Source organism: Acytostelium subglobosum (genome assembly GCF_000787575.1).
Source record: "Acytostelium subglobosum LB1 DNA, scaffold: scaffold1, whole genome shotgun sequence".
NCBI classification, from domain to species: Eukaryota; Evosea; class Eumycetozoa; order Acytosteliales; family Acytosteliaceae; genus Acytostelium; species Acytostelium subglobosum.
Window position 1 is genome coordinate 21725 of NW_012236531.1, and position 26956 is coordinate 48680.

At 41.3% G+C, this 26956-nt stretch overlaps 12 protein-coding genes across 12 annotated transcripts; 6 read left to right on the forward strand and 6 right to left on the reverse strand.

Annotated features, from left to right (window-relative positions):
* Positions 1 to 289: 289 nt before the first annotated feature.
* Positions 290 to 3164, forward strand: SAMD00019534_000120 (hypothetical protein; the record flags this gene model as incomplete). Its single annotated transcript, XM_012903445.1, has 7 exons — positions 290 to 458; positions 540 to 653; positions 739 to 1085; positions 1677 to 1886; positions 1948 to 2473; positions 2553 to 2923; positions 3069 to 3164. Coding segments are annotated over 7 exons (1833 nt in total), but the record flags the coding sequence as incomplete, so codon positions are not given.
* Positions 3165 to 5966: 2802 nt separating this feature from the next.
* SAMD00019534_000130 (hypothetical protein) lies at positions 5967 to 7239 on the reverse strand (the record flags this gene model as incomplete). The annotated part of the gene is made up of 4 exons (XM_012903446.1): positions 5967 to 6063; positions 6146 to 6356; positions 6431 to 6849; positions 6911 to 7239. Coding segments are annotated over 4 exons (1056 nt in total), but the record flags the coding sequence as incomplete, so codon positions are not given.
* Positions 7240 to 7411: 172 nt separating this feature from the next.
* Positions 7412 to 8854, reverse strand: SAMD00019534_000140 (hypothetical protein; the record flags this gene model as incomplete). Its single annotated transcript, XM_012903447.1, has 1 exon — positions 7412 to 8854. A coding segment is annotated over one exon (1443 nt), but the record flags the coding sequence as incomplete, so codon positions are not given.
* Positions 8855 to 9490: 636 nt separating this feature from the next.
* SAMD00019534_000150 (hypothetical protein) lies at positions 9491 to 10997 on the reverse strand (the record flags this gene model as incomplete). Its single annotated transcript, XM_012903448.1, has 2 exons — positions 9491 to 10831; positions 10908 to 10997. 2 exons carry the CDS (start codon positions 10995 to 10997, stop codon positions 9491 to 9493), a joined length of 1431 nt encoding a protein of 476 aa, XP_012758902.1.
* A 1913-nt stretch (positions 10998 to 12910) lies between these two features.
* Positions 12911 to 14477, reverse strand: SAMD00019534_000160 (hypothetical protein; the record flags this gene model as incomplete). The annotated part of the gene is made up of 2 exons (XM_012903449.1): positions 12911 to 14202; positions 14300 to 14477. 2 exons carry the CDS (start codon positions 14475 to 14477, stop codon positions 12911 to 12913), a joined length of 1470 nt encoding a protein of 489 aa, XP_012758903.1.
* Positions 14478 to 14952: 475 nt separating this feature from the next.
* Positions 14953 to 16527, forward strand: SAMD00019534_000170 (hypothetical protein; the record flags this gene model as incomplete). The annotated part of the gene is made up of 3 exons (XM_012903450.1): positions 14953 to 16170; positions 16239 to 16399; positions 16485 to 16527. Coding segments are annotated over 3 exons (1422 nt in total), but the record flags the coding sequence as incomplete, so codon positions are not given.
* Positions 15150 to 15494, reverse strand: SAMD00019534_000180 (hypothetical protein; the record flags this gene model as incomplete). The annotated part of the gene is made up of 1 exon (XM_012903451.1): positions 15150 to 15494. The coding sequence occupies one exon, from the start codon at positions 15492 to 15494 to the stop codon at positions 15150 to 15152; it is 345 nt and encodes a 114-aa protein (XP_012758905.1).
* A 212-nt stretch (positions 16528 to 16739) lies between the features above and the next one.
* Positions 16740 to 20124, forward strand: SAMD00019534_000190 (hypothetical protein; the record flags this gene model as incomplete). The annotated part of the gene is made up of 8 exons (XM_012903452.1): positions 16740 to 16913; positions 16995 to 17571; positions 17640 to 17839; positions 17904 to 18689; positions 18753 to 18962; positions 19030 to 19239; positions 19318 to 19523; positions 19590 to 20124. 8 exons carry the CDS (start codon positions 16740 to 16742, stop codon positions 20122 to 20124), a joined length of 2898 nt encoding a protein of 965 aa, XP_012758906.1.
* Positions 20125 to 20817: 693 nt separating this feature from the next.
* On the forward strand, positions 20818 to 22497 carry SAMD00019534_000200 (hypothetical protein; the record flags this gene model as incomplete). Its single annotated transcript, XM_012903453.1, has 1 exon — positions 20818 to 22497. One exon carries the CDS (start codon positions 20818 to 20820, stop codon positions 22495 to 22497), a length of 1680 nt encoding a protein of 559 aa, XP_012758907.1.
* Positions 22498 to 22727: 230 nt separating this feature from the next.
* SAMD00019534_000210 (hypothetical protein) lies at positions 22728 to 23056 on the reverse strand (the record flags this gene model as incomplete). The annotated part of the gene is made up of 2 exons (XM_012903454.1): positions 22728 to 22766; positions 22871 to 23056. 2 exons carry the CDS (start codon positions 23054 to 23056, stop codon positions 22728 to 22730), a joined length of 225 nt encoding a protein of 74 aa, XP_012758908.1.
* Positions 23057 to 23434: 378 nt separating this feature from the next.
* On the forward strand, positions 23435 to 25193 carry SAMD00019534_000220 (hypothetical protein; the record flags this gene model as incomplete). Its single annotated transcript, XM_012903455.1, has 3 exons — positions 23435 to 23917; positions 23989 to 24927; positions 25014 to 25193. Coding segments are annotated over 3 exons (1602 nt in total), but the record flags the coding sequence as incomplete, so codon positions are not given.
* A 435-nt stretch (positions 25194 to 25628) lies between these two features.
* Positions 25629 to 26792, forward strand: SAMD00019534_000230 (hypothetical protein; the record flags this gene model as incomplete). Its single annotated transcript, XM_012903456.1, has 4 exons — positions 25629 to 25733; positions 25803 to 25998; positions 26077 to 26387; positions 26445 to 26792. The coding sequence occupies 4 exons, from the start codon at positions 25629 to 25631 to the stop codon at positions 26790 to 26792; spliced, it is 960 nt and encodes a 319-aa protein (XP_012758910.1).
* Positions 26793 to 26956: the final 164 nt, after the last annotated feature.

The window sequence follows — 26956 nt, forward strand, 5'->3', positions numbered from 1 at the left end:
TAAATATAAATAAAGCTTCTATCTATCTATCTATCACTACTCCAACACTATTGATGACTTTGTAATGCTGTTGTGGTCAACACAGAGTCAGCAATCTTTTTTTGAGTCGGACACTGGTGAACAACAACCTCTTCATCATCACACTCCGCACTTTATCTTCTAGAGCTCATTATATATACATATAACTTATATCAACTTACTTATATATATATATATATATATTGGTTGATACAGTAACAACAACATAAGAATATATATAAGAACAGAAGGTAGTGCTGTCATAGGATAAGCAATGCCAGCTGTCAATCCGATTTACATTATTCAGGGAGAGGTCTACGGCCTGCTATCTCATCTCAAGCTCAATTCAAGATGGTCTAACCAGTATCAGTCCTTGGTGCCAGAGAATGCTATTCTCCGATCACTAAAGAACTTGGCCAACATACTTCACAATGAATCAGGTACTATATCTTTTACCATCAACCTAGACGTCTACGTATGCTATCTTACTTATACCACCGATACAGACTTTGGTAGATTCGATACTTGCACCTATTTAGAGCCATTCCTATTGGTTATACGATCAGCAGAGACAAGCGGTCCTATCACTGGCACTGCTTTGACCTCTGTAAACAAATTTCTTACACAGTTCATAGGTAGGCATGCATTGGAGTCACGTCGATATAGTATGAGTTGGACACTATAGAACATGTCGTTAACACTAGAGTTACACAATCATAGATACAGAGTCAATCAATGCTCCAAAGGCAATAAGATTGATAGCAGAGTCAGTATCACATTGCCGATTCGAAGAGACTGACTCAAGGAGTGATGAGGTCGTGTTGATGAAGATATGTCAGGTGCTGTCATCCTGTGTGAGAAACACAGCAGGCATTTACCTTTCGAACGAACTGATCTACGAGACGATGCATACATGCTATTTGATGACCGATCGACCTCGCTCATCAGAACTCTTGAAAAAGACAGCCGAAAGCGCACTTCAAGATATCGTCGTCACTGTCTTTCAACACTACAACGTGTTTACTGCTCCTCCAACGCCTCCACCACCCCCTCCTCCATCCATCATTGAGCAGGATCACTCTGTTGATATCTCCAGCTCAGGCGACATTGATGGTATCATCAGTGGCTTCACCGACGACGACGATGTTCCACCATCGGACAACAGAGTCAATGGTCTGAGAATCGAAGAATCACATCAACAACAGTTCTCACCAAATAATGACCTTTTCTTTAGCAACCTACCAGCTGAAAATGACTCGAATGATCAAAGCAAAGAAAACAGCAGCAGCAGCAGTACCAATAACAGTTCCAACAACAACAACAATAACTCTATGACGACATCAAGCCCTAAACCAATACCAAGAGCTACGCAACAATCAGTGTCAGAATCATCATCGCCCATTGTTCCGACAGGCAATCATCATCATCATCATACTGGATCTACACATCATTATTCTTTACCAACCAACTCTTTGACACCTCTGGCACATACACCTCTCTCTGTCTCGAATCCAACAGTCAGTCCACCTCCAAACCCAAAGACTATCGTTGTCAACCCAAAGTTATCTGATCAGAGCATTCTAGATGGAGGTGTGTTAACATTCCTCTTCCCCCCTGACGTTCTATTGCTAACTAATACCTAACATTTATAACCAACAACAGACAAGCCCTACGATGAAACAGTACTGACAAAGATCTTCTCATTCTTTGTGGGCAACATCAATCCAGCGACAATAGATAATGATATGATCAGATTGCTTTCCTTGAACACAATCAACATCATCGTCCAGATGAAGGGCCAACAACTGGAAGCAACACAAGACATTTTGGCCATCATCAAAGACAAACTCTTGAAGCTATTATTGCTCGTAGGTATCTTAAGGCAAGGTAGGCTTCTTATGACATTGATCACTAACATGATCATTCCAGAATCTCCAAGCGAGAAACATTCCAGTATTCTCACTGACGATGAGGATCTTTTTCAACCTGTTTGTTGCCCTGCGACAAAATCTAAAGGCACAGTTTGAAGAGTTCTTCCACGTGTTGCTCAAATCGATCGTGGACAACAGACACATGTTTGAGCTACAGGAGCTGGCACTCGAAGGACTGCGAGATTTCTGTAAACTTCCATTGGCCATGGTGGAGTTGTTCATCAACTATGACTGCGAACTATACAGTGGCAATGTGTTTGAGCTGTTGTGCAAGACACTCTACAAGCATTCCTTCCCATTGTCTGGCCAATTGAACACATTGCATATGCTCTCTCTAGAGAACCTGTTGTCCATCGTCCAGTCAATAGACGATCGTTCCAAGTATCCCAAGTATATTCAACACTCTCTTCATCCAGTGGCTCATCAACTCGAGCATATGCACAGAAAGAAGTATAAGCAACAGATGCTTGTTGCTGCCGAGCACTTTAACCGACGTCCAAACGATGCATTCGACTATCTCATAGGTATTGTATTTTAAGCTTCAAATATGTATTCTCTAGTTTGAGATCACTCACCAGTTTCTTTTCGATCATGACACCACAGAGAACAATATATATCCAGTGATGAACGCAACCAATATTGCCAAGTTCCTACTGGAGACACCAAAGCTCAACAAGGTCAAGGTGGGTGAATACCTTGGAAAGAGATCAAACAATGAGGTACTTTCCTCGTACATGAACTACTTCAATGAGAAGTACCCATCATTCATGTTATCGTTCAGGAACTTTCTTGAGAGCTTCAAGATCTCTGGAGAGGCCGCCGTCGTAGAGTTCACATTTGATATGTTTGCAAGCAAGGCCTATGCTCAACTGGTAGAGAGGGGAGACAACACCTTCAAGGATGCCGATCAAATTTGTGTCTACCTCTATTCCGGTCTCATGCTGCACACTTCCACATTCAACCAAAATGTCACAGTAAGTTGTTAGATGCTAAGCTAGCCAACCATTGACACACAATTGGTCACTCACTACAACTTGTCAAAACAGGCCAGAGACAGGATGACATTCCAATCATTTGAGAAGATGCTCAAACCCACCTACAGTGATGATCTGATCAGAGCAATGTATCAGGAGATGTCCAGCTCAGAGCTTTTCACTGATGAGGACTCATCCTCTCCAGGAACAATCACCAATGCATCATGGAGATACACTTTGAAAAAGTATGTTGTGGAGGCAAAACATGTCATAAGGAACAACTAACTCACTTAATAATAATGTCAACAACAGGTCCAGGAGAATGGGAGAGTATCACACCATTGATTCCAACGAGTATGATAAGGAAATATTCCCAATTATATTGAACTTTGTCATTCCAGCAATATCCAATGGTAAGTGAGATATCGCTTACCCACCGATTTATGATGACACTAACTAAACATAAACTGTGTAGTGTTTGAGAAGATAGAGAGTGATTCCCTTAGCCAAAGAGTGTTGGATGGATTCCACCTCTGCGCCCAGGTGTCAGCCAACAACAACATCAACGAAACCATAGACAACCTCATGGTATGTAAACATGTTTTCCCCTGAACAATGTGTTGGAATGGAACACTCATCATCCTTACACACCAAACCAAATACATCACAGAACTCACTATGTAACAATACAACATTGACCGAAAAGGAAGGTGTCGTTGGCAACAACCAGCCAGTGTTTATTGGAGATAACAAGGCACAGCTGGCAACAATCACAACATTTGAGATCGCAATGAAGTATTCCAGCCACCTGGGAGAGTCATGGAAGAATCTCATTGGTATCATATGTCGAATGAACAAGCTAGACCTGCTTCCGACCATATTTGAGGTGATCGATTTCCCTGTTGAGGTTTCAAAGCCCACAGAAAAGTGTAAGTTATGTCGCATACATTAGCATCAATATACATTGACTCTAATATCTATCTTATCATTGTAGCCAACGAGAAACAGAACACTCAAAAGACATCATCTCTATTGAGTTGGTTCGCCACTGTTTCAGATACAGAGATAGAGACAGAGGAATCAGAGATTGAGCAAAAGGCCAAGATATGTATCGAGAACTGTAATATAAAAGATCTATTTGTAGAGACAAAGTAAGTAGACCAGAGAGTTTGATTAACATCATACATGTTGTCATCCTACTGACGACCTTACCTACTCCAACCATAGGAACATATCAACATCATCACTTGAGCATTTACTTCAAGTTCTCTATCAAAACATTACACCAAAGACCAACAAACAACAGGCGATGTTCTGTATGGACCTGCTGACTCATGTCGTACTCTTCAATGTGGACCGACTCAATGTGGTATGGCCAGGACTTGTCAAGCACATCGAGTCAATGATACACCTTTGCGAAGCATCGAGCACGTTGACTCCATACATTGAGAAGACAGTGACATCATTGATGTATTTGCTCATTCGCCTGTTGGACAGGCCCGAGGTCACAAGTTCACTCAAAGCACTGGTGGAGCTTATACTCAAGGTGAATCCAGTGTTTGACTCAATCGCTGAGAAGATGTCGGTCGCACTGGTACAGCTGGTGCAAGAGCAACTCAAGTTCCTAGCCTCCAACCACAAGAGTTGGGAGCCCATCATCAGCATCATCGTTCTACTGTCTGGCAATCCAAAAGCCTCCAGTCGGGCATGTGAAGCACTCTCTTTGATGATCCAACAGGGTTCACTCAGCCTCAACAGCTGTAAACAGTGCCTAACGGCAATCAATTGTTTTGTCACCTCGAACGCCATTCCCCCAACCGTCACAGTCAAAGCAATGGAGCTGCTGTACATCATCTTCATCAAGATCACTGAACTGAATCAAATCTCCAACTTCAATCCCATTACCTCGCCACATCAAGAGCTTACTTTGGCCGAGAAGGTCCAAAGGAGAAAGAATGAGCAGAGAATATCAGATTGTAAGTGTTTATTAATCATTGACATATCGCATGGAACACATACTCACTTCACACAAATATCACCACCAGCTTGGGATAACTATTGGTCCAAGATACTTCAAACCTTGTCCAAACTTTGTGTCGATCCCCGCCCAAACGTTAGGAACAATGCCATGAACTATCTCCAAAAGTGCATTCTCTCAACCAGCCTGGATGTTTTGTCACCTCAAATATGGTTCAACTGTTTTGTTGAGGTAGGGCCACAACATCGTTATAGTCTCTTGACGATCCACATCAACTGATATCTGTCATTCTTACACCCATTATAGATAATCTTCCCATTACTGAGTAGCCTAAAGGAGAATGCAAGAGAGACAAACTTTGAGGATACCCGTCTTCGAGCTTCAGCTTTGCTCTCCAAAGTGTTCCTTCAGAACCTCAACACGATCATTCAGCTGAATGACTTTATCAAACTCTGGTCAGAGATTCTGGTGTACCTGAGAACCTACATGGGACTCTCTGAGGTGCTGTCAGAGTCTGTTCCAGAGTCCCTCAAGAACATGTTATTGGTCATGAACAACTCTGGTGTCTTCAAAGCACCAGACGCTTCACAGCCCGAGGCTTTTGTCAAGCTTTGGGAGTTGACATGGGCTGCCATCGATGACTTTTGTCCAAAGATTAGGGAGGATGTTCTCTCGAGAGTTGGTAAGTGTCTAAAGAACCTGGTGGTCCATCATATTAGAGGCTAACATTATACTTTTCTTCTTCTTCTTCTTCTTCTTCTCTTCTTTGACCATAGACCCAACCCATGGACAAACTCAACAACAACCACAAAGTACTGTTCAGCCTACATCAGAGAATGACAATCAAGGATAACCACAACCACAACAACAACAACAACAACAACAACAACAACAACAACAACAACCAAACCAAGTTCCAGTCAATGGAGGAGAATCACTTCACCTAAACGTATCTCCAGGTGACATCAACAAGAATGCATTATAAACCTAGTAGACACAATTATTTAAATATATGTTATTGGTGTTTGGTGAGAGTGTTGATGTTCGTCGTCGCAATCATCATCAACCATTGATATTGATCGATGGATCAATAAGTCTGACAATCTCCACAGTAGCAAATCCAGTGAATGCACCAATCACACCAAGAATTACAGTGATAAGACTAGACAAAGGTAATGATATAATCAAATGTGTTAGTGATACTACTCGAAGATCTATATATATATAGGTGTTCATGAACTTACCCTTTCCAAATCCATGATGCTCCAGTGGACTTGGCCTGGAACACTCCCATGAGAAACAGAGTGACAACAGTCAGTGCAATGACAACAACGAATGTTGGTGTGTTTCCATGTGCCAAGCTGATGTTGTTGACTTTAGCTACAATCAAGAATACCAGATAAGGGAAGATTGGGATGATACCGAAAATTGTGAAGGAAATAAAGTTGATGAGGCCTATTAGAAGGGATGAGATATGTTAGGATTCATTCATCATTAAACAACTTGTTTGGTTGAATAATAAAACATACCATTCTTCCAAGCAACCTCTTGCTCACTGTCGGGCATGATACCCAACTCCTCCACCATCATTATATCTACAAAGCCCTTCTTGTTCTTGGCCAGGATGTCGACAACCTCTGTTGCCACTTCGACTGGTATGCCCTTCGAGACATAGATTTCGACCATCTCTTTCTTTTCACCTTCTGGATAGTACTCGACCTCCCACTCCTCTCTCATTCTCTCTCCCTTTGCAAAGTCGACATCTGCCTGTGTTCCAAGATAGTCACCCATTCCCATTGATATGGCACCAGCAACGAGCTTGGCGAGTGCAATGACCAGAAGCACCATAATCTTGTCGTGACCAGTGGCAACCACAGCGACACTGACGAATATGCTGACAAGTCCATCCATTCCTCCATAAATAATGCTCTTAATGTACTTTCCAGTGCTATGTGTGTGTAAGTTAGTTCCTAGTGACTACGATCAGACTGATGACTACTTTTACTCACTCGAGCTTCAGGTCCTCTTTCTTGACAGAGGTGATCTTTGAAATGGTTGAGCCAATCTCTGATTTGATTGTCTTTCTCCTGATGGCTGCCATGTTATTCTTGATGGATGGGGGCAAGTCTTCAGGGTCATCTTGCTGTTCTTGTAGGTAATGGTGCTCCTCGTCATCATCATCAATATTGTTGTTGTCAACATTTGAAGTCAACAATACAGTATCAGCAATCTCATCATCGAGATGTTGATCAATTGTAGATTGGTCTTGAGCTAGCTCCTCATCATCCTTGTCAATGACCTCGGTATACTCTGCTGCTGCTGCTGCTGTCGATGACATCCTCCTCTACTCCGATATGTGTATCTAATAATAATGTTTTTACAACTACTCTTTCGATCACAATGATGTGTTTTTCAAAAGATAGGCCTTGATATTTTGGTTATTACTTTTCGTGTAGGTCTTCGTTCCTATGGCTTCTTCAATGTTCTATTGGTTGAATTTATTATTAAATGGTTGATAATACCAACACAGTTACAACCATTACTAAACTATTAAAATAGGACTGATTCCCAATTACTTTGCTACCTGTAGCATCAGATGAAGTCATACCACCTGTCTTGCTTAGCTTGCCATGTTTGCCTGTGGTCATAGTCTTGCCAGCAGTGGTGGACGTAACATCGTCAGAAATGTCCAGTGTCGAAGGAGTGCCGTCGGTAACTGTTCCTGTACCACCAGTGTTACTACTGCCTCCACCAGTGGTGGTAGGGAACAAATCACCCAAACTTGTTGGTAGCTCAGCCTTTGTCGTTGCAGGGTTCAATGCAGAGCCGGATGTTGTTGTCGGATTGAATGATGTCGTGTCTATATTGACAGATGGCTCATACGGTGAATCATTGGTAAAGTCCCACTTGAAGTTATCAAAGTAGAAGGTAATCTGACGGTCTTGGTTGTTGTAGAACGTTATCATGTACTCGATTGCTGAAGGATCTAGATCTCTGACTGGTATATGGAAGTTCTGCCATTGTGAGTTCAGTTTGGACGAGAGTACATATCCTCCAAAGCGGCCAAAGAACACTCGGACCGTCGATGACTCTGTGGACCTTGCTGCGAAGGAGATGCTCTGAAGGTACTTGGTTGCAAAGCCACCATCTCGACTGAATGTAAGTCCACCTCTTGGATTCAAAGTTATCCTTATACAAGATAAACCACTGAATGGATCTGATGTATCGGCCACTGTGTACTCTGAGAAGTTGAAACTATTGTAGGAGTCCCATCCAAAGAGTACATGGTCATCGTAGATATATTGTTGAACCAGTCCCATGACACACTCTGTTGATGAGTTGTCTATTGAGGGTATTGGTGTGAATTGTTTGTGAGTGTCATAGACCTTGAATGGCACAACCTTGTCAAACTCATAGGTGACGGTCTCGTTGTCAAATGATGTGATTAGCAATGTGCCAGGGAAGATAAACTTGACAGACTCATCTAGTTTGTTCCAAGTGAAGCCTCCATTCTCATATTTCATCTTTTGGAATCCTGTCATGCCTAGTCCCATCACTTGAAGTGTCCTTATTCCGACAGTCATTCCGTAGAGAGAAACTCTAAAGTAGTAGGCAAAGTCTGTGTGTCCATCTCCTCCTCCATTGAATGTGGCATTGATATTACCCTCATGCTCACAACTAACTTGTTGATAGGCTAAAGAGTAGATCTCCAATGTCTGGTTGGTCGGAGCTATTCGATAAAAGTCAGTGTTCAACAACATAAAGTGAGCTCTATCTGTCTGATAGCACTCCTCTCCTTGGTTGCAAACATCAATGATCATAACAATAAGTGATCCTTTTGGTCCTGCCACTCTATAACATTCACCACATCTCTTTCCACCAGAGTAGAATCCTATTCCAACTGCAGCAACACTCATTTGAGTTGGTGCTGGAAGGTTACATTGTCCTTTGGGTAGTTGTAATGTTGGTTTAGCAGATCCAGACTGTGTAAATTATATTAGTACTAATAATTTCAAGGTGTTATTAAACTGTTAAACTTACACCACAAGGACTTAGTGCTACTGGATCAGATGATATTACTGGTTGAATAAATGATTGGATAATAAATATACAAAAAAATAATATACATATATATTTTCTATTATTACTATATATCATTCTAATTTGTTTATATTAATTTATTAATTAATAATTATTGGTTAGTGATTGTTTAAAAATATGACAATACTTGTACACATCACACAAGTCAGCGATGACCAAGGACATGCATCATCATCCTTCAAACCTCATCATCATCATCCATAATCCACCATCACAAGTGGGTGAGTAACATCCATCTCTCTAAAGAGGAAATGATCTTACATCACTCGCTTCGAATATCGTACTCTAAGACAACATGTTATTCACCACCCACCATCCACAACATCAATCATAAAGACATAGACATCACAACACACACATACCACTCACAAATAAAGGAAGAGAGTGTTAACAATCAATCAACAACAAACTACAACTTGTTTTAAATATAATTAACATTTAGTATTTATTAATCGGACGATGTGTACAAGGTAGTCGTATTTGATTGATTACATCAATGCTGATGTCAACAACATTGATACCATCCACAATAAAGCAACAGGGGACAAGTGATGTCCAGAAGAAGATCCCTCTTGTGATGATCCACTTGGATTGGATCCCTCTACATCACCAGTAGTTGTGGTCATTGAGGCAGTGGTCGACGCAGTAGTAATGTCAGCTGTGGTAGTTGCTCCTGCTGATCCAGAGGTCGAACCAGCGGTAGTAGAGGTAGATGGTTTGATCACGGGGATAGTCACTACTCCTGGAGGAACTGTAACATTGGTCTCATATACCCATCTGATGTTGGCCAGAAGGAGCTTGATGGATGTGGGCTGGTTGTTCTGGAAAGATATTGAGTTAACAAGGTCATCAGTAGACACAATCAGATCCTTGACAGAGACGTTGTACGAGGCAAATGTTTCAGACTCCAAAACAACGGTAGAGTTGTGGTCACCCTGGAAGAAGATTGTCACTTGGGCATTGGAAATGTTTGACAAGGCGTCGAATACCAAGTACTTTAGACCAACTGTGGAGAACTGCTCTGCGTTGATCAACTTGACTCCTCCCCATGGTGATAGTCCCTTTAGAATGTTAGCTCCTGATGATATTGTGTGGTCCTTTAGATTGCTCTCCACTGCGAACCAACTTCCATCGACCCAACCTGCTGCAAGGGCATTCTGGTAGATGTAGGTAGGTGTTACTGGCATGGGGCAGGTGTCCTGGATTGCTGTCTGATTAAAGTTTGGAAGAACTCTTGAGCCGGATTGAGCAGAGAACAGAATTTGTTGCATTGTTTGAGTTGTTATCCTCATTGTTGAGGGAAAGGTAAATCCTGTGTTAACTTTGTTCCAGACCCATATTCCACCTTGGTACTTCATCGATGAGTAGACCCCACCTACAGTGACCTCAACAGTCTTGATTGGGACGGTGAAACCACTGATTGTGGCGCTGAAGTAGTAAGTGAAATCATTGGTATCGGTGGCACCGCTCAAGGTAACTTTGAAGTCATCAAGGGCTGGGCAGGTGACGAGTTGATAGCCAACGTTATACATAGTGGCCTTATTCTCACCATTGATCTTGAAATAGTCCTCTGGTGATACGATAAAATGAGCATGTTGAGTCTGAAGACAAAGGTCCACTGAGTTACAACTGTCAACAACCTTAACAATTGTGGATCCAGCAGGGCCAGTTAAGTTGAAACAAGCGCCACACATTCCAGATCCAGTTAGTTTTGAGAAGTAGTTGGTGTTCAGTCCGGCTACACCTATATCAGTAGGCTTTGGTAACGTACAGGCACCTTGTCCATCGGACCAACTCGAGTATTGAGCATTCCATATAGCAGATGCAACCTAGAAGTGGAGATAATAATTTGTTTAATATTGGTTCAACTATTTAAAAATCAAAAAGAGAAAGCTGAATACATACTCCACAAGGTGATAAACCATTTTGAGAGTAGGCGGTACTGCTAAACACTAATAATATTAACGATAATGATTTGATATTTAAAATATTCATTGTTTGTTATTGAATAACTCTGTTTCTTGATTCCTAATTAATTGGATAATAATTATAAATAAATATATTTGAATTCAACAAAGATTGGCCTTTATATATTTAATGAGAATGATGGAGTTGATAATGGTGATCACTAGTGATTGTTTATAATTAAGCCACTGGGGATGGAACGGCAATGGAATCTAAAAAGGTAACATTGTGTCAACTAACTATCATTCTATAAATTAAACATACACACAATCATACTCACAAACAAACACACACACAGATCACAAATACACAATCAAACACACACATACACAATCAAACACACACACACACACACACACACACACATAAATAATGGCAATCACACATAATTATTTCAGAGTAGATGACACGACTCAAAGGTGTGTATAACTGATGACAGGCAATTATAACTTGACGACGTTTGATTTTAATCAAAGGTTTGGATTGCCACAAAAGTGTTAAACCCACTATCCCATTAATTAATCAACTATCAATGTAATTTTATCTTTATGTAGCCCTGGGGCATTGATCCTTTCTAACATTATGATTATAATTCTCCTTACTCTTTAAAATTTATTATCACCTTGATTGTTTCACCTAAGATGATGCCTTTGCTTAAAGTTCTCCAGCCAACCTGACGAAGCTTTGAAATTGTTGTTTCCAATCTCAGTAGATAACTGAAGAGCGACACTTTTGATTGCATCACTGCCCACAAAGTCAGATTGGTTTGCAGACCTCATCTCCTCTAGACGATCAATGATAATTTGCTCCTCGATTAAACTGAAAGATGACTTTGGTCCTCGGTGTAATTTCTTTAGACCCTTCTTTTCAAACTGCCTGTACTTGTCTATATTTGTTTGCCACCTGGAAATTATACTTCTTGAGATTCCATAGGTAGCTACTACATAAGCAAGTCCATGTTTGTCCTTCTCTGCCAATATCTCGAGCTTCCTTGACACCTCATAACTCTTTCTATGTTTCTTCTGCGGAGTGATTAAATCTTTTCTTGGAACTACTTGATATATATTATTATTATTATTATTAATATTAAATGGAACTACTGTTGAAGGTTGTAAAGATAGAGGTGAAGTTGATCTCGGCGTATACATTGTTGGCGTCGTACTGTCCACTCTAGGTGAAATAGGTGATACTGGTGAAATATATAAAGGGGAGGATAGCTCTAGTGTTGAAATTGACAATGACTCGACAAATGGTGATTCTAAAGTTAACTTATTTGTAATAGTAGTTCCATTGTAAATTGATCTTGTTTCATCTGTCTCTTGATTTGGAGGATTCAACAATTTTGAAAGATCCATTCTTATTTAACTAATAATAATAAATGATTAGTTTGTTATGTTAATATATTGATAATTTATTATAAAGGAAAGAAAGATAAATATTATAAGTATATAATGAAAGTGAAAACTACAAGAGTGTCGCTTGGTGTTGACACCTACCCAGGGTAGGTAAGATTGATGTGATTCCAGAGTTTCCAGGTTTTGAAAGTAAATAAAAATAAAATAAATTTAATTAACACACACGAGTTGATGATAGTTTAATCAACAATGAGTCATGACAACAAAGTTTGATATGAAGTTGCTTGAATGATAACTTACAATTAATATTTCTTCTTCAACTGCAGTATCTTATTACTACAGAAGTCACTGATCACATTAATTAAAACCTTCATTCTTATTGTTCACATTAATTAGTATGTCGTAAACAATTATTCCAGCCCAAACGACTCGTCTTTCGCCGATGATGAGGTAATTGCACAATCTTGGACAATGTGACCATGTTTTTGTTTGAAAAGTTGACCACACATCGCCGATTCACGATGCTTCGTATGAAAAGATCGAATCGATTCTTGATGATGTTAATTGATTGATTGAATGAATGAATGTTTATATCAATTTAAATGAATCAAAGACAAAGAAGCTTGAGTTGTACACACCCTCAAATTCTGTCTTGTTGGTGCTGAGTGACAAGAGCACTCCGAAACGACGGCGGACCACCGAGCATTTGAACACGACACGACGATGGTTACCCATTTGTGGATCGAATCCCATCATCTCTACGGTGCTGGCCTTGTAGTGATCCAATCGGGATGGTCTATCGGCGACGATTTTGGCACCTTGCATCGATTCGTTGTGGAACTGGAGAATCAGTTGCTTGTAGTCCTCCTGCGCCACGATGGATCCCATGTCCTCAAAGGTCATGCTGAACACTGGCATCTCTGGATCCTTGACGTAGAAAAGCACGGCATCATTGGTGGAGAGCTTGTCTGACATCTTGAAGGACAAGGGCACATTGACGACGAACGACTTGATCAGATGGGCAAAGACCTTGTACTCGAGTGCACCACCCTCGGCATCCTTAGCACCAATCTCGTTGACACGGAAGCTCGAGACGATGGCGTCAAACAGATTGTTAAAGTACTCCATATCGCCACTGGTCGTCTCCAGAGTGGTTGTGAATGCACAGTCACCAATGACGACGATGGCCACCTGGTACTCCCTCTGTGCTCTGGTAAAGATGAAGCGTTTGGCCTCGCCACCAACGGCTGGCATTGTCAGGAGCTTACCCAACGTGATGGACCTATCGACGAAGCTGTCCTTTGTGCTCCTCATTCTCAGAGTGTTCTCAGCCTTGCTGCAGTAGGCCTTGGCAGTCGATTGGTTGGCAAGCACCTCGACAGAGTGATCGAGCTTGATGTCACCTATGGGGGCCTTGTAGCTATATGAGGTTCTGCCGTTGTTGCTGTTGCTGCTGCTGCTATTAGTGTTGATCCAGTTGTTTGGTGTGAATAGGCTATATCTCATGCTGTTGCCCACAATGTCTACATCGTTGCTGTCGGCAGAGAGCATAACAGTCTTTAGTCCCTTTGGTGCAAAGATTGTGAACGAGGCCACAGCCTTCTCATAGGCCTCGATGAGGCTGGGCTCACGAGATGGCACCGAGAGTGTCACAACGTAGGTAAAGGTGTTGTTGATGAAGAAAGACTGGTTGATCTTCACAATGCCACTTCCTTCGTTTTCCAACATGTAGGACATGAAGTATCCATCGTATTGGGCGTGAGCTGGTCCAATCTTTGTTGGTCCATGCTTGAGGGCACGAGCACCCATTTGGCTCACTTGCTGTATCGAGATGTTTAGGAAGTCATCCGGTGATGGGATGCCATTGCCATTTGTAGCATCTAGTTGTTGGTTTGTTTGTTTGGTGGTTTGAGCGTCATGTTCAATGTCAGTTTCTTGATGCTGGTGTTGGTTGTTATTGTTGCAACAGCTACCTACTTGAAAGATCTTGAATAGAGACATTCAAGTTTAACATTGTGCTCTCTTGTGATTGTTGAGAGTGTATTGGTGGCGTGAAGATGACGGCTGAGAATCCCATGTTCTCACTGACCTTCCATCCCTTTGGATAGTCGATCGAGAATCCATGAATGAATGATTGATACTTTGTGACCTCCATTGTTATTGTACTGGTCGTTGTTTATAATATATATATATATATATATATGTTTATATAAATACAAATATATGTACTCTGATTGACTCAATCTGCAACTACTAATGTTTTGAGTTCTTCGTCATCTACTTGTTTTACAACGAACGATTAATTTTTTTATTTTATATAATTTGAAGTTATATGTATATCTTTGGTTATATATGAGATACTTCCGGAATAAGACCTTATAGAATAATCTATACCAAAGAATAAAGGTTTATATGTTTAGAGATCCATCCCTAAATGTAACAATATTAATATGTTCATTCCCCAACATTGAGTGACTGTATTGGAGTACTCAATAGATGTTTTTTTTTTTTTGAAATCAAGTTGTTGTGTGTATTGGTATGTTCACTTGTATCCACTTCATCAATCAATGAATTAACATTCAACACAACATACATACATACATATATAGATAATCAGCAGATTACAACATATGTCAGACATAAAGATGAATGAGTCCACCACCAATGGAGAAGGTGGAGGAGATACACAACAACAGAGTAACAATGGTGTTGCTCCATTGCCACCAATCAGACCTAGCAGAAGCAGAAGTAGAAGCAGAAGTTGGGAGAGGAGAGCTCCATTGCCTCCACGTGCTGTCGGCTCAAGATCACCTTCACCTCGTGGCGGCTACAGTCCAAGGAGAAGGCTCAACTCCAGATCACCTTCACCACGATATGGTGGTGTCAGGAGATCACCATCACCAAGATATGGTGGTGGTGGCAGATCACCAATCAGAAGAGGTCGATACTCTCCTTCACCTTCACCAGACAGACGCAGAAGAATGTCACGATCACCTTCACCAATGCGACGATCACCACTTGGCAGGAGACCATCTCGCTCTCCTCTCGGTAGGAGATCACCGCCACCCCCAATGAGAAGAGGTGGTGGCGTTGGTGGCGGAAGGAGGTCAAGATCAAGGTCACCAATCATGAGACGAGGAGGTGGAAGAGGCAGATCAAGATCACCAATCATGAGACGAGGTGGCTCAAGATCACCAATCAGAAGGTCACCAATGAGGCGAGGAGATTCGAGGTCACCAATCAGAAGGGGCGACTCTAGGTCCCCAATCAGAAGAGGTGGTGGATCAAGGTCACCAATTAGAAGATCACCGATAAGAAGGGGTGCATCAAGATCACCGATTAGAAGAGGAGGATCAAGATCACCGATCAGGAGAGGTGGCTCAAGGTCACCATTAAGACGAGGCGCATCAAGATCACCAATCAGGAGAGGTGGCTCAAGGTCACCGATTAGGAGGGGCGACTCAAGATCACCACCCAGAAGGACTCCACCATTAAGAAGGAGATCACCAGTCAGGCGTCAAGATTCACGATCACCCATCAGAAGGAACAAGAGATCACCCATGGACAATGGTACGAGGACATCCCAGGCAAACACAGCGACTCAAGGCGAATCAGAGAAGCGACAGTCAAGGTCAAGATCACGGTCGGCCAGTTTGTCACCGTTGCGAGTGGATCGATTGACACCCAACGTTACAAAGGAGCATATCAAGGAGATATTCGAGTACTTTGGCAAGGTAAAGGATGTAAACCTGCTCTGGGACAAAGAGAAGGATCTTCCTCTGGGCATCGCCTTTGTCTCGTTTGAGGACAAGGAGGAGAGAAACAAGGCAAAGAAATATTTGGACGGAGTATGTATTACCGATCTATCCAGAATGGACCAATCATGGACTAACCTTTACCACTACCAATATAACAGGGACAGATTGATGGAAATGTAATTGTTGTACGATTTATAAAGAAGAAGATGCCACAAAGAAATAGAGGCGGTGGTGGTGGCGGCGGTGGAGGCAGGAATAATAAATCAGGCCACTACAGACCGTACTCACCAAATAGACGAGGAAGATCTCCTCCTCCTAGGTATGAATAATGATGACATGCATTATAGTTGATTGCTGCTGTTCCAAGTTATCTAACATACACCAACACCCACATAAATACACAGAGCTGGAGGTGGACGACGCAATAGAAGATCAAGAAGTAGATCATAAGAGTGATAACTCGATTATTATTGTAGGCATGCGCATGTTAAGGGCAAATAAACAATCAGATATTCCATTGGAATTGCAAAAAAGTATTATCTTCTTAGAAATAATAGTAAACACAAAAAGGTCTCTTATCTCTTCATCCCTGAACAACACAGGTACACATAACAATGACTACTGATCGACAACAACAACACATAAATACAACGACAGATATGCATGAATGTATGCAGCAGCTCTTGCAACCACAACAACAACAACTACAGCATGTTGATTCAATACGATCCTATCTGAATGACCTTGTTGTTGGTGTGGTCCAAAGTCAGCAGCAGCAACAACAGAATACCAACACCAAAGATATAAAGAATGGTCTCAATTCAATAATACAGGTATATCTTCTTGACAGCTCGGTTCAACAACAATCAACAACCATAATATTAACATACCACCTACAACACAACAATCATAAGAGATACATCGACTCTAACGATCAAACTACTTCATTCTTGGCATGGAAACTTGCAATTCCTTTCATATCGACCTACTGTAGAGAGAGGTTAGAGGTGATCCAGTTCATGTCAATGCTCATCGACAAGACATTGTCACTGTCAGAGAGCTTCACACAGCGACTCAAAGCTCAACTTGTTGGACGTGCTGCGAAAGTGGTTGCCTCTGCAACCGACAATGATATAGCAGAGTTGGACGAGGAAATACTACTTACTCTGGAGGTACAGGAGGTGTTTGTCGACCTATACACCAATATGTTCAATCATATTACACGTCTTGAGCCTCTATCTGCTCAACAGATTCGTCCACTGTTCTCGATCGTATTTACAATGTTGAAGCAGTCGAAGCAATATAAAGAGGTGACCAAACAACTCGCCGATCAAAAGGTGGTCATAGATCTGGGCAACCAACAACGACATCTCGATAAACAGTGCGATGCAATCCTCAAGAAGATCGAGTCACTCTATGTCCTTATCAGAGAGCAATCCACTGTTGAAGGCTTCTTTTCACCAAGCTCACCTCTATCCAGTCTGACACAATGTAAATTGAATCATCAATGAGACATAGGGCAACTTAACTCTAACATCATAGCCGTTAACCAAACATAGATTGTTTAGATCTGTTTAGTGTATTCGAAGTTGGAATAGATACAAGCTTTCCAACACTGTTGAACACATACAAGTCGATACAGGCATTCATCAGCTCCAATCCCAAGATTAGCAATCATGTCGAGTACCGCAACACATTCGAAAAGACTGCCACCGCCGCCTATCACAACCTTGTCGAGATGATTAACATCACCAAAAAGGTACCTACTACATCAAACAATCCATCTTCAAGATATACATATTAACCATTATGTCTCCATCTAGAATGGCACTGAACAGACTAGTCCCAAATATTTAAAGTTGTTCAAGTTCTACTCGAATGGTGTCCAAATCTTCTACCGACTGTTTTCCAACAAGTTCCTGTCGTTGGATTTCTACGCCAATCATATCATCGACTCCTACACATATCTTGGCACACACATACCCTCTGGATCACTCATCTCTAACCAAATACAGGAGATCATGGAGGAACACATCTCATTGTTGCTACAACTGCAAGGCGAGAGCATATTCAACAACCTTTTCCAACTACAGCACTACAGTAACAAATCAGCGAACACTCAAAATATACAGCAACAACAACCAGATCAACTTAAAAGCAGGACAATTGGAAAGTTGAAAGCTATTCAATCATTGTTCAATCGTTTACCCATGGCCAACATAACTATTTCCATTGATTCACTTCTCTCCCTCCTCATGCTCAGCATGGATCTACTGCCTCATTGCCCTGGTATACCATCACTCTTTGACGATACGATCAGGTCCTGCTCCAAACTCATTGCAAACAATCCATCAATGATTGGCAACTCTCTCATTGTTTCATTGGCTAAGAATGTAATCAGCACATCCAAAGTCATTCAACGAGCTGCCAGTCATCTATGGGAATTTACCATTCGCTTTGGCTCAAACACACCTCTCTACAACCTCAGCTACACTTACATACTACATTTGGCCCAACTGTACAGCAACAAGGACCTAAACAATCATGATGACTTTTATGGTTGCTTCTCAATGCTCCTGCGATGTTTCCTCAACGATCACACAAAGCAAGTAAGTATAAGTATTATACTATCGAACGAACGATCAAACAATAATACTTACACCAATCATCAGATCGATATATATAAAGTCCTAGTGCAGGATGCACTAATGCCCAAGCAGACACCTCTTTATGAATTTCCTTCACTGCCGATATTATTCTTTAAGTCATTGGTCCACACATCAAACACCAGCCAGACTATTCTCAACAGCATTGATGATGTATGCTACACCTCTATCCAATCACTCAAGACCAGTCTCGACACGAATGACCTTGAAACAATGGTAATTATTTGACATACACATATCACCTTGATCACCTTCATCCTCTAACATGAACACTATGACATAGATCAATACCCTATACCTATTTGAATCTATCCACGCGGATCTTATCTCACTTCATGCCAAGTCACAGCTGATTGATGTATACATTCAGACACTCAACAACATTTCATCCACCTCCAAATCATCTGTTTCATCCAATCCGAACATTGTGGAACTTATATTGCTCAAGCTGGCAAGCCTTTCCTCTGCCTTACTACCAAAACAAATACCAAATGTAAGTGGACCTTATCGATAGAAAGTAATCGAATAGTTGTATACTAATCACCATCATGGTCATCCAAACCTACCATAGCTGTTGAACTCTGTGTCGACAATAGATGATATCTCACCATTGGTATGCGCCATCAGTCAACTACTACATTCACTTCTATCTCTGAATGTCGTGGACCAAATGGATCAGATGAGCTTCCAAACCACCATACGAACTATTAACAAGATAATCACACATTTGATCTCATCGATTGGCGACAGTTGGCCACTTCGTTATCAGGTCCAATCGTATGTTTAAAATGACACGCTCACATCTATATTCCTAACACCTACTGACTGATAATCACATAACAGTCTCATAACAGACTACTCAAAGAAAGTCAAGTCAAAGCCAACACTGCCAAATGATCTTTGCAGAGCATTCGATAACCAACTGCATAGTGTCATTGAACCGATTGGCAGTATAGAGTTTACATTTGAGGAGGAGGACAACAAACAGATCGATATGCTTACCAAACTGGACAGCAATACTCTCATGCAGCTCGCAAGGCAACAATCACAACAACAACAACATATTGGTCAAAATGGTCACCATGTTGGTGGTGGCAACAATAATAGCAATAACAACAACAACAACAACACAAACACCAACAATGGCAATGTAAAGACACAGTTTGATTTGGTCTATCCGACAACAACAGCTGCTGCAGGCCCAAACCGATCGAGGAATATAGCTGAGACACTGAGACAGATGAAGGACTGTGGCAAACAATTCTTCAACCTCATGGAGGAAAACAGCAACAACATGGATCGTTTGCAAAGGACACGATATGTTAATGACCTAAAGGAGTTGCTACATGGAATGATGGCGCATTGTGATCAAGTCTGAGCGGTAGTAGTAATAAAGTTTGGTGGTAATCACACATACAAACACCGCTTCGCTCCCTGGGGTGAGTCATCACAACAATGTTGTTGGGTGCCACGTGGTGAATTCGTTAATTTTGGCGCCAATCAATACCATACACTCATCAACCAATGTATTTCTTGGTAAATTCTTGATCAGATGACCATTAACTCATTGTTATTATAAGAGTAATATATATATATATATATATATATTAATCATATAAACTGCTACCTATTAAATTGGACCGACATCATTAAAACAGATCTAGATCTAGTGGCCAGATCAATCAAACCAATCAAAAGAACTCAACGACATTCGCCATCAAAAGGATTAACGGTCCCCTTTTTCGGATTTTTTTTTAATTTAATTTTCAAAATACGAGTCTCACAACAGGAGCCTACAATTGCTTTTGTCGCGCAACTTTTTAACATTGTCGATTGTGAGTGTTTTTATGTGATTGTTTACAAATAATAATAATAATAATAATAATAACTATATAGATATATATATTAACAATAAGATATATTATATATATAAAACTATATATCATTACACTTTATAATTAACATAACACAACAACATTACAATTACCAATCACATATTAACCACGCATACTATTAATAATATAAATATAAATATATACCCATTATATATATAATAAATATATAAACAAAGATGAGTAAACAATTTAGACTATTCAACACCTCACTACTTAGAGACTCAAAGAATGTAGTCGTAGGAACATCGCCATCCACCACTGCCACCAACAACACTCATCAATACAATATACGTGTTCTCAACTCGTTGAAGATATCAAACTATATAAAGTGGCAGAACCAACGATCACTCTGCAACACCACCAACAACATTAACTTCAAGAGACACTTTAACAACACCAACACCAACAACAACACATTTACATCAAAGCGCATCATTGACTCTGCCACCGAACGCCAACGAGGTTACCGATTCTTTTCCTCGTCTTTTACCCAACAACAACAACAACAACAACACAACTATCATCACTATCGCTTCAACAACAGTAACAACGGTTTCCGATTTAACAGTGGAAAGCAACAACAACAACAAAGTAATAATAACAACTCCAATAACAACAATAACTCAAACAAGTCAAAGACTCACCTCGGTGTGTTGCTCTCCCCAACTCTACTAGCGTCCAACCATCAGTTGCTCTCTGAGATTGAATGCGTCAACGACCCAACCGCTGTTACCACTGCTGCCAACGCCTCCCTCTTCAAAGGACTCTTTGCTGGTGCCTTTGAGAAGGTCTCTGTCAACAACACCTCCTCCAGTGACGCTGTCTTGGAGGCCAATGAGGACAGTGAGGACTTGCCATCAGCCAACGAAACCAAATGCCAAGAGGCAGAGGAGGCCACCACTGAGGAGGACGATAATGCCGCCACCACCGACAGCAAGCAAGAGCTGCTAGCAATGTCTGCACTGCAATCACCAGGTACCCGCTTCAGTGACCAGGCCACCAATGCCCTCGACTCTAGCAACGAAGAGAGTAACGCATCTTCGTCTCACGGCCTCCACTTTGACTCGGGTATCTGTGTAATCCCCCACCCAAACAAACGACACAAGGGTGGTGAGGACGCTAACTTTATCAGCAACGACCGCAAGGTACTTGGTGTGGCCGACGGTGTTGGAGGATGGGGCGACGTTGGAGTCGATCCAAGCCTCTACTCAAACAACCTAATGGAGGGATCCAAGTTGGCCACTAACGACACGAGTGCCAATCGCCATCCAGTGGACATCATGGAGAAGGGATATATCTACTCTCAGGACATCAAGGGAAGCAGCACATGTTGCATCGTAGTGCTCGAGGACGACATGCTCACCTCTGCCAACCTGGGTGACAGTGGCTATCTCGTCATCCGTGGCGTAGACATCATCTTTAGAACTCGTGAGCAGCAGCACGCCTTCAACATGCCCTTCCAGTTGGGTACCCAGTCAATTGACCGTCCCACCCACTCTGTCGTGACGGCACTTACCGTGGAGGAGGGAGATATAATTGTCGTGGGCACCGACGGTGTCTTTGACAACCTATTCGACGACGAGATTTGCCGCATCGCCATCAAGTACCGTGACAGCCCAAAGAGACTGGCCAGGATGATCGCGGCACGTGCCTACGAGGTAGCAAAGTCTACCACAGCCTTCACACCGTTTGCCAAGAACGCTGGACTCAACGGATATTTCTATAACGGAGGAAAGTTGGACGACATCACAGTGATTGCTGCTGTTGTCTCCACTGGTCCCACCAAGCCATTGGTATCTGACATCATCCTTGATGATGATGAACTCTTGTTCTCCGACAACGAAGAGTGTCAATAAATATATAACCTATACCATATATAACTTGTTTTGTTCAGATTGATTGGGACAGCATTTATATATAATTGTACAATTGAGTCTGGTAGTCAAGTCATTGATAGTCTGGATGTGACAACACTGTCACCATTTCGATAAGACCATTGCACCTGCGCTCTTGATACTAATGCTGTTGCTGCTGCACTCTGTCTCGTTTGATCTGTGTGTATATATTTATGAGTTTATCCAATCACCTATAGTTTCCTTGGAGTCTTGTTAAGTGCTTGGTTCTCCTGTTGTTTTTGTTGTTGTATTGGTCGTCGTCATCGACGATGTTAAACATTGTTAGAAAAGATGATAACATAGATAGATCACAATGAGTTTGTTTGATAGTTACATCTTGCTTAATGGTAGCGAATACCCAGAACAATGGTATGGCAACACCAAAGATCAGAACAGACTTGACGACCTTTGGAGTATACTTGAACCACACCTGGGTGTTCTCTCTGTAGTAAGCAACCTTTTGAAGCTTGTATGGTATCTCGATACCCTTGTGATCTGGACCTGGATGGAATGATGTCATCTCTCTCTCTCTATTACTTTGTATCTCTCTCTTTGTTTTGATCTGATTATCTGTTTGTGTGTCAATGAGGACAGGAAAGGTTCAATCGAAAAGAGTGAAAAAATGGAAATGTACGAACTTCGATTGTTTTCCTTAATAGTCAACAATGTAGTAGTACTACTAACCAGATAATTCCATCTTATGAATAAGATGATATAATATATCTTCTATTGATTATAACTTATACCAATAACATTGGAATCCTTTGATGATTCTTCCAATGATTATTCATACCCACCAACATGATCAAAATCTAAATCTATTGGATGTCTGAGAATTCTAATCATTGTCGTCACCAACAGTCAATTACAACAACAACAACAACAACAAGAGAATAGAATGTGTACACTAAGAGGCGTATGGATATTGAAGGAGCATACAACAGGTGCAGATGTTGTCTTTTCTAAAAGAATCAATACTGTCGAGGTCAGGGTTAGACTGATGGCTGGTACAAACTATAGCTCAATACCTGCTGACAATGATCTTCTAAAGTTGTTCTACTTTGAGATAATGTCTGCAAACAATAGTAGTAGTAGTAGTAATAACACACAGCAGCAGTCACAACAACAACAACAACAATCAACATCACTTCGTGTATATCAATCAACACCAAACACACATGTAATATCACTGAATCAAGACAGACTGTGGCCAGTGGTCTATATCAAGAGAAAGAACTTCTACTACATCACAATACCAGTTATCGAAGAGCACCTGACCACAGCCATCAAACCATCACTCATAGAGTTACCATCGATCACCGCCTCTGTGTCATTTTTGGAGGAGGTGGCCTATTTCACACAAGCATTCCTTTCGAAGCCTGTAAGGTTCATACATATCGAACCACCGTCCACTACTACTGCTGGCAGACATTGACACATCTTTCCTTTTAGCCACCATATCCAGAACTTCAAGTATACTTTGCCAACATAATACCATTTGGACAGCCCACAGATTCAAACTTTAACAATGTAAAGACAATGATCAAGTCTGGATTCCCAACCACCGACACATTTACACCGAGAAGACCAGCATGGCGACCATTCCTCCACAAGGGAAAGCAACAACTGGACTTTATCATATCAGAGACTATTCAGTCGATTCAGTACGACAGTCCAGGTGTGGTGGATCAATGCAAGGTGTTTGGATCACTCTATTGCAAAGCAGAGCTTGAAGGTCTGCCAGAGGTGTCTGCCTATCTGACGACACCACCCTACAGTGCACCACCCAACACGGTGGGCGCAGGATTCTCATCAGAGGCATCGATCACACATATGTCCATCGATGCCACCGTACAGACCACGTCTGACGTCATGGTCACCAACAAGATCACATTCACACCTCCCTTGGACACATTCAAAGTGCTCAGTTATGGAGTGGCCGGTATCAAGACTATACCCGTACGTGGCTTCTACCAGATGAAGGAAATCACACCAACCGTCGTCAAGATACTTGTACAGTTGAAGCTAAACTCTGAGATGACCAACTCTTTTGACTATTGTGTCATGCGCATTCCCTTCAAGAATCGTGGCAACATCCATATCGTCAATGCATCACCTACTACGGGCACATTGCACATTGACGTCAATCTAAAGGCCATCATATGGAACATTGGACAAAAGTTCTCTGGACGCAACCTCGAGGTGGCACTGCCTGCTGAAATCACCTTTACAAACAACACCACAATACCACCTACACTCTCTGTCACTGGCAGCAGTGGAAACCAATCAGTGACTGGATTCCCCTCACAGCAGTTCCCCATCACAGAGACGTCACTTGGTGATGAGGATGAACGTGACCCATTCTGTCAAGGAACAAATTCATATGTTAGAGTGAGTATTAGTTTTAGTAGTTGTAGTAGTTGTAGTTTTATCAAATAACTAATAACCTGTTGAACAACATCAATCAATCATCACAGTTATTCTTTAAATTACTACATAGCACATTAAGTGGCTTCAACATTGATTCCAAGAAGGTTTCAATATATCCAGCATCCAAGTATAAGATCAATGTGGATAGAGAGTTGGTCAGCACTGACTATGTTATTTGGAACTCATTAAGTGAGAACTTCAAACAGTCCTATCAACCCCCATCGGAGCAATAACAACTTGTCGTCATTCATACACGCACACCCACCCGATCTTTGTCATCGTGAGGGGTGACATACGACCTAATACCCAATGTCTGACAACAACAAACAACAAACAACAATACAATCGAGACCCAAAGATGGAAACTTAGAAGTTTGCAAAACATCATGTTGTTGCCTCTTTAGTCTATTACTTCATCTGGCAGCCCTTTTAATTGTTTTAGACACGAGGTACAAGTGGACCACAGTCCTGGTAAAGTGGTCATTGGAGCCTACACAAAAAAGCTCCTCATTGCAAAGCCTAAACTTCATCCTCTAGGATGGATTGATCTTATCACTGAGTCGACCATACATACCTTATTATTAGACATTCAACATTTATTTTTATATTTACAACTTTTCCAACAACTACAAGAGCAACAACAATAATATTTATACTCAATAATGGCATTCAACTTATTGTCATCTTTCTTGGTGGAGGATCTTCCTCCCCAGTCGGACAAGATGATATGTGTTCATAACACAGACACTCTTCCAAAGGTTTTTGAGGTAATTGTATCATTCTCAATTAGTTTGCAAGTCGACTCTTTACTTACATATCAATCTTCACTCCGCCAGACACTTTCAAAGAACAACATACTTTCAGCACCAGTTCTCAACGAGTTTAATCGTCCAGAGGGATTGGTGGACTTTGTAGATATTGTATGTTGTGTCGTTCAGATTCTACATCACACCGACCTCCTTGGAAATGATTATTACTCATTCCTAGAGAGAGAAGACCTATTCTCTCATACCTACGCTAGTTTCTTATCAGGTATGAATACCAATAGTTTATTGTTAAACTCTTTCTTACTAACATTCATATGTTCTCTCAACCTCTTTGATAACCGAGATCTCTCGAATAAGAATCCATTCATCCCAGTGGTCAAGGGAGCTTCTCTGTTGGAGGCAATTACTGTAATGTCCAAGAACAAACTACACAGAGTTCCAATCATTGCCAATGACATGAGCGGTGGACATGGACCAAAGATCATCAACCTTGTGACACAGTCTGCCATTCTCCAGTACCTCTCCAAGAATATTGATAAACTGGGCAATTGGAGTAACAAATCTCTTAAAGACCTGGGATTTGAAGAGAAGCATGTGATCACAATCAACTATCACAAGAGAGCTCTCGAAGCATTCCAATTGATGGCAGAGCATGTAAGTTGTGAATCAAACTAAACAAATATATATATTAATAATAATCATCATCTCTAGAGAGTGAATGGTATCGCAGTGGTAGATGAGAAGAACCAGATATTGGCCAACATTAGTGCCAGGGACTTGAAGGAGCTATTGAATGAAACAAGGATTTTCGAGAACCTTTTCCTCTCTGTAGGTGAGTTCATATCCAAAGTGAGACAACAGGATTACAAGGCTGTACATCCAAGCATCTGTTGTTCAAAGGATGAACCACTCAAGAAGTTGATAACTCGAATGGCAGCTGCAAAGATACATCGAGTGTTCATGGTCGATCAAGATCGTAAACCAATTGGAGTGGTCAGTCTACAGGACATCCTTGAGAAAATTCTGGACCACATTAACTCTGGCACAGGTGGAAACTAGACAACGACAACAAGAGAAAATAAACTAGTTTGGCCTGCAAAGACCCATACTTTTCAAATAATTTTTGCCGTTGGATATATTATAACCACAACCTCGTGACAAAATATACAATCGGGGTCGGTAGTGGCACCCAACAGTTGTTAATGTTTTGTCCAACACAATCA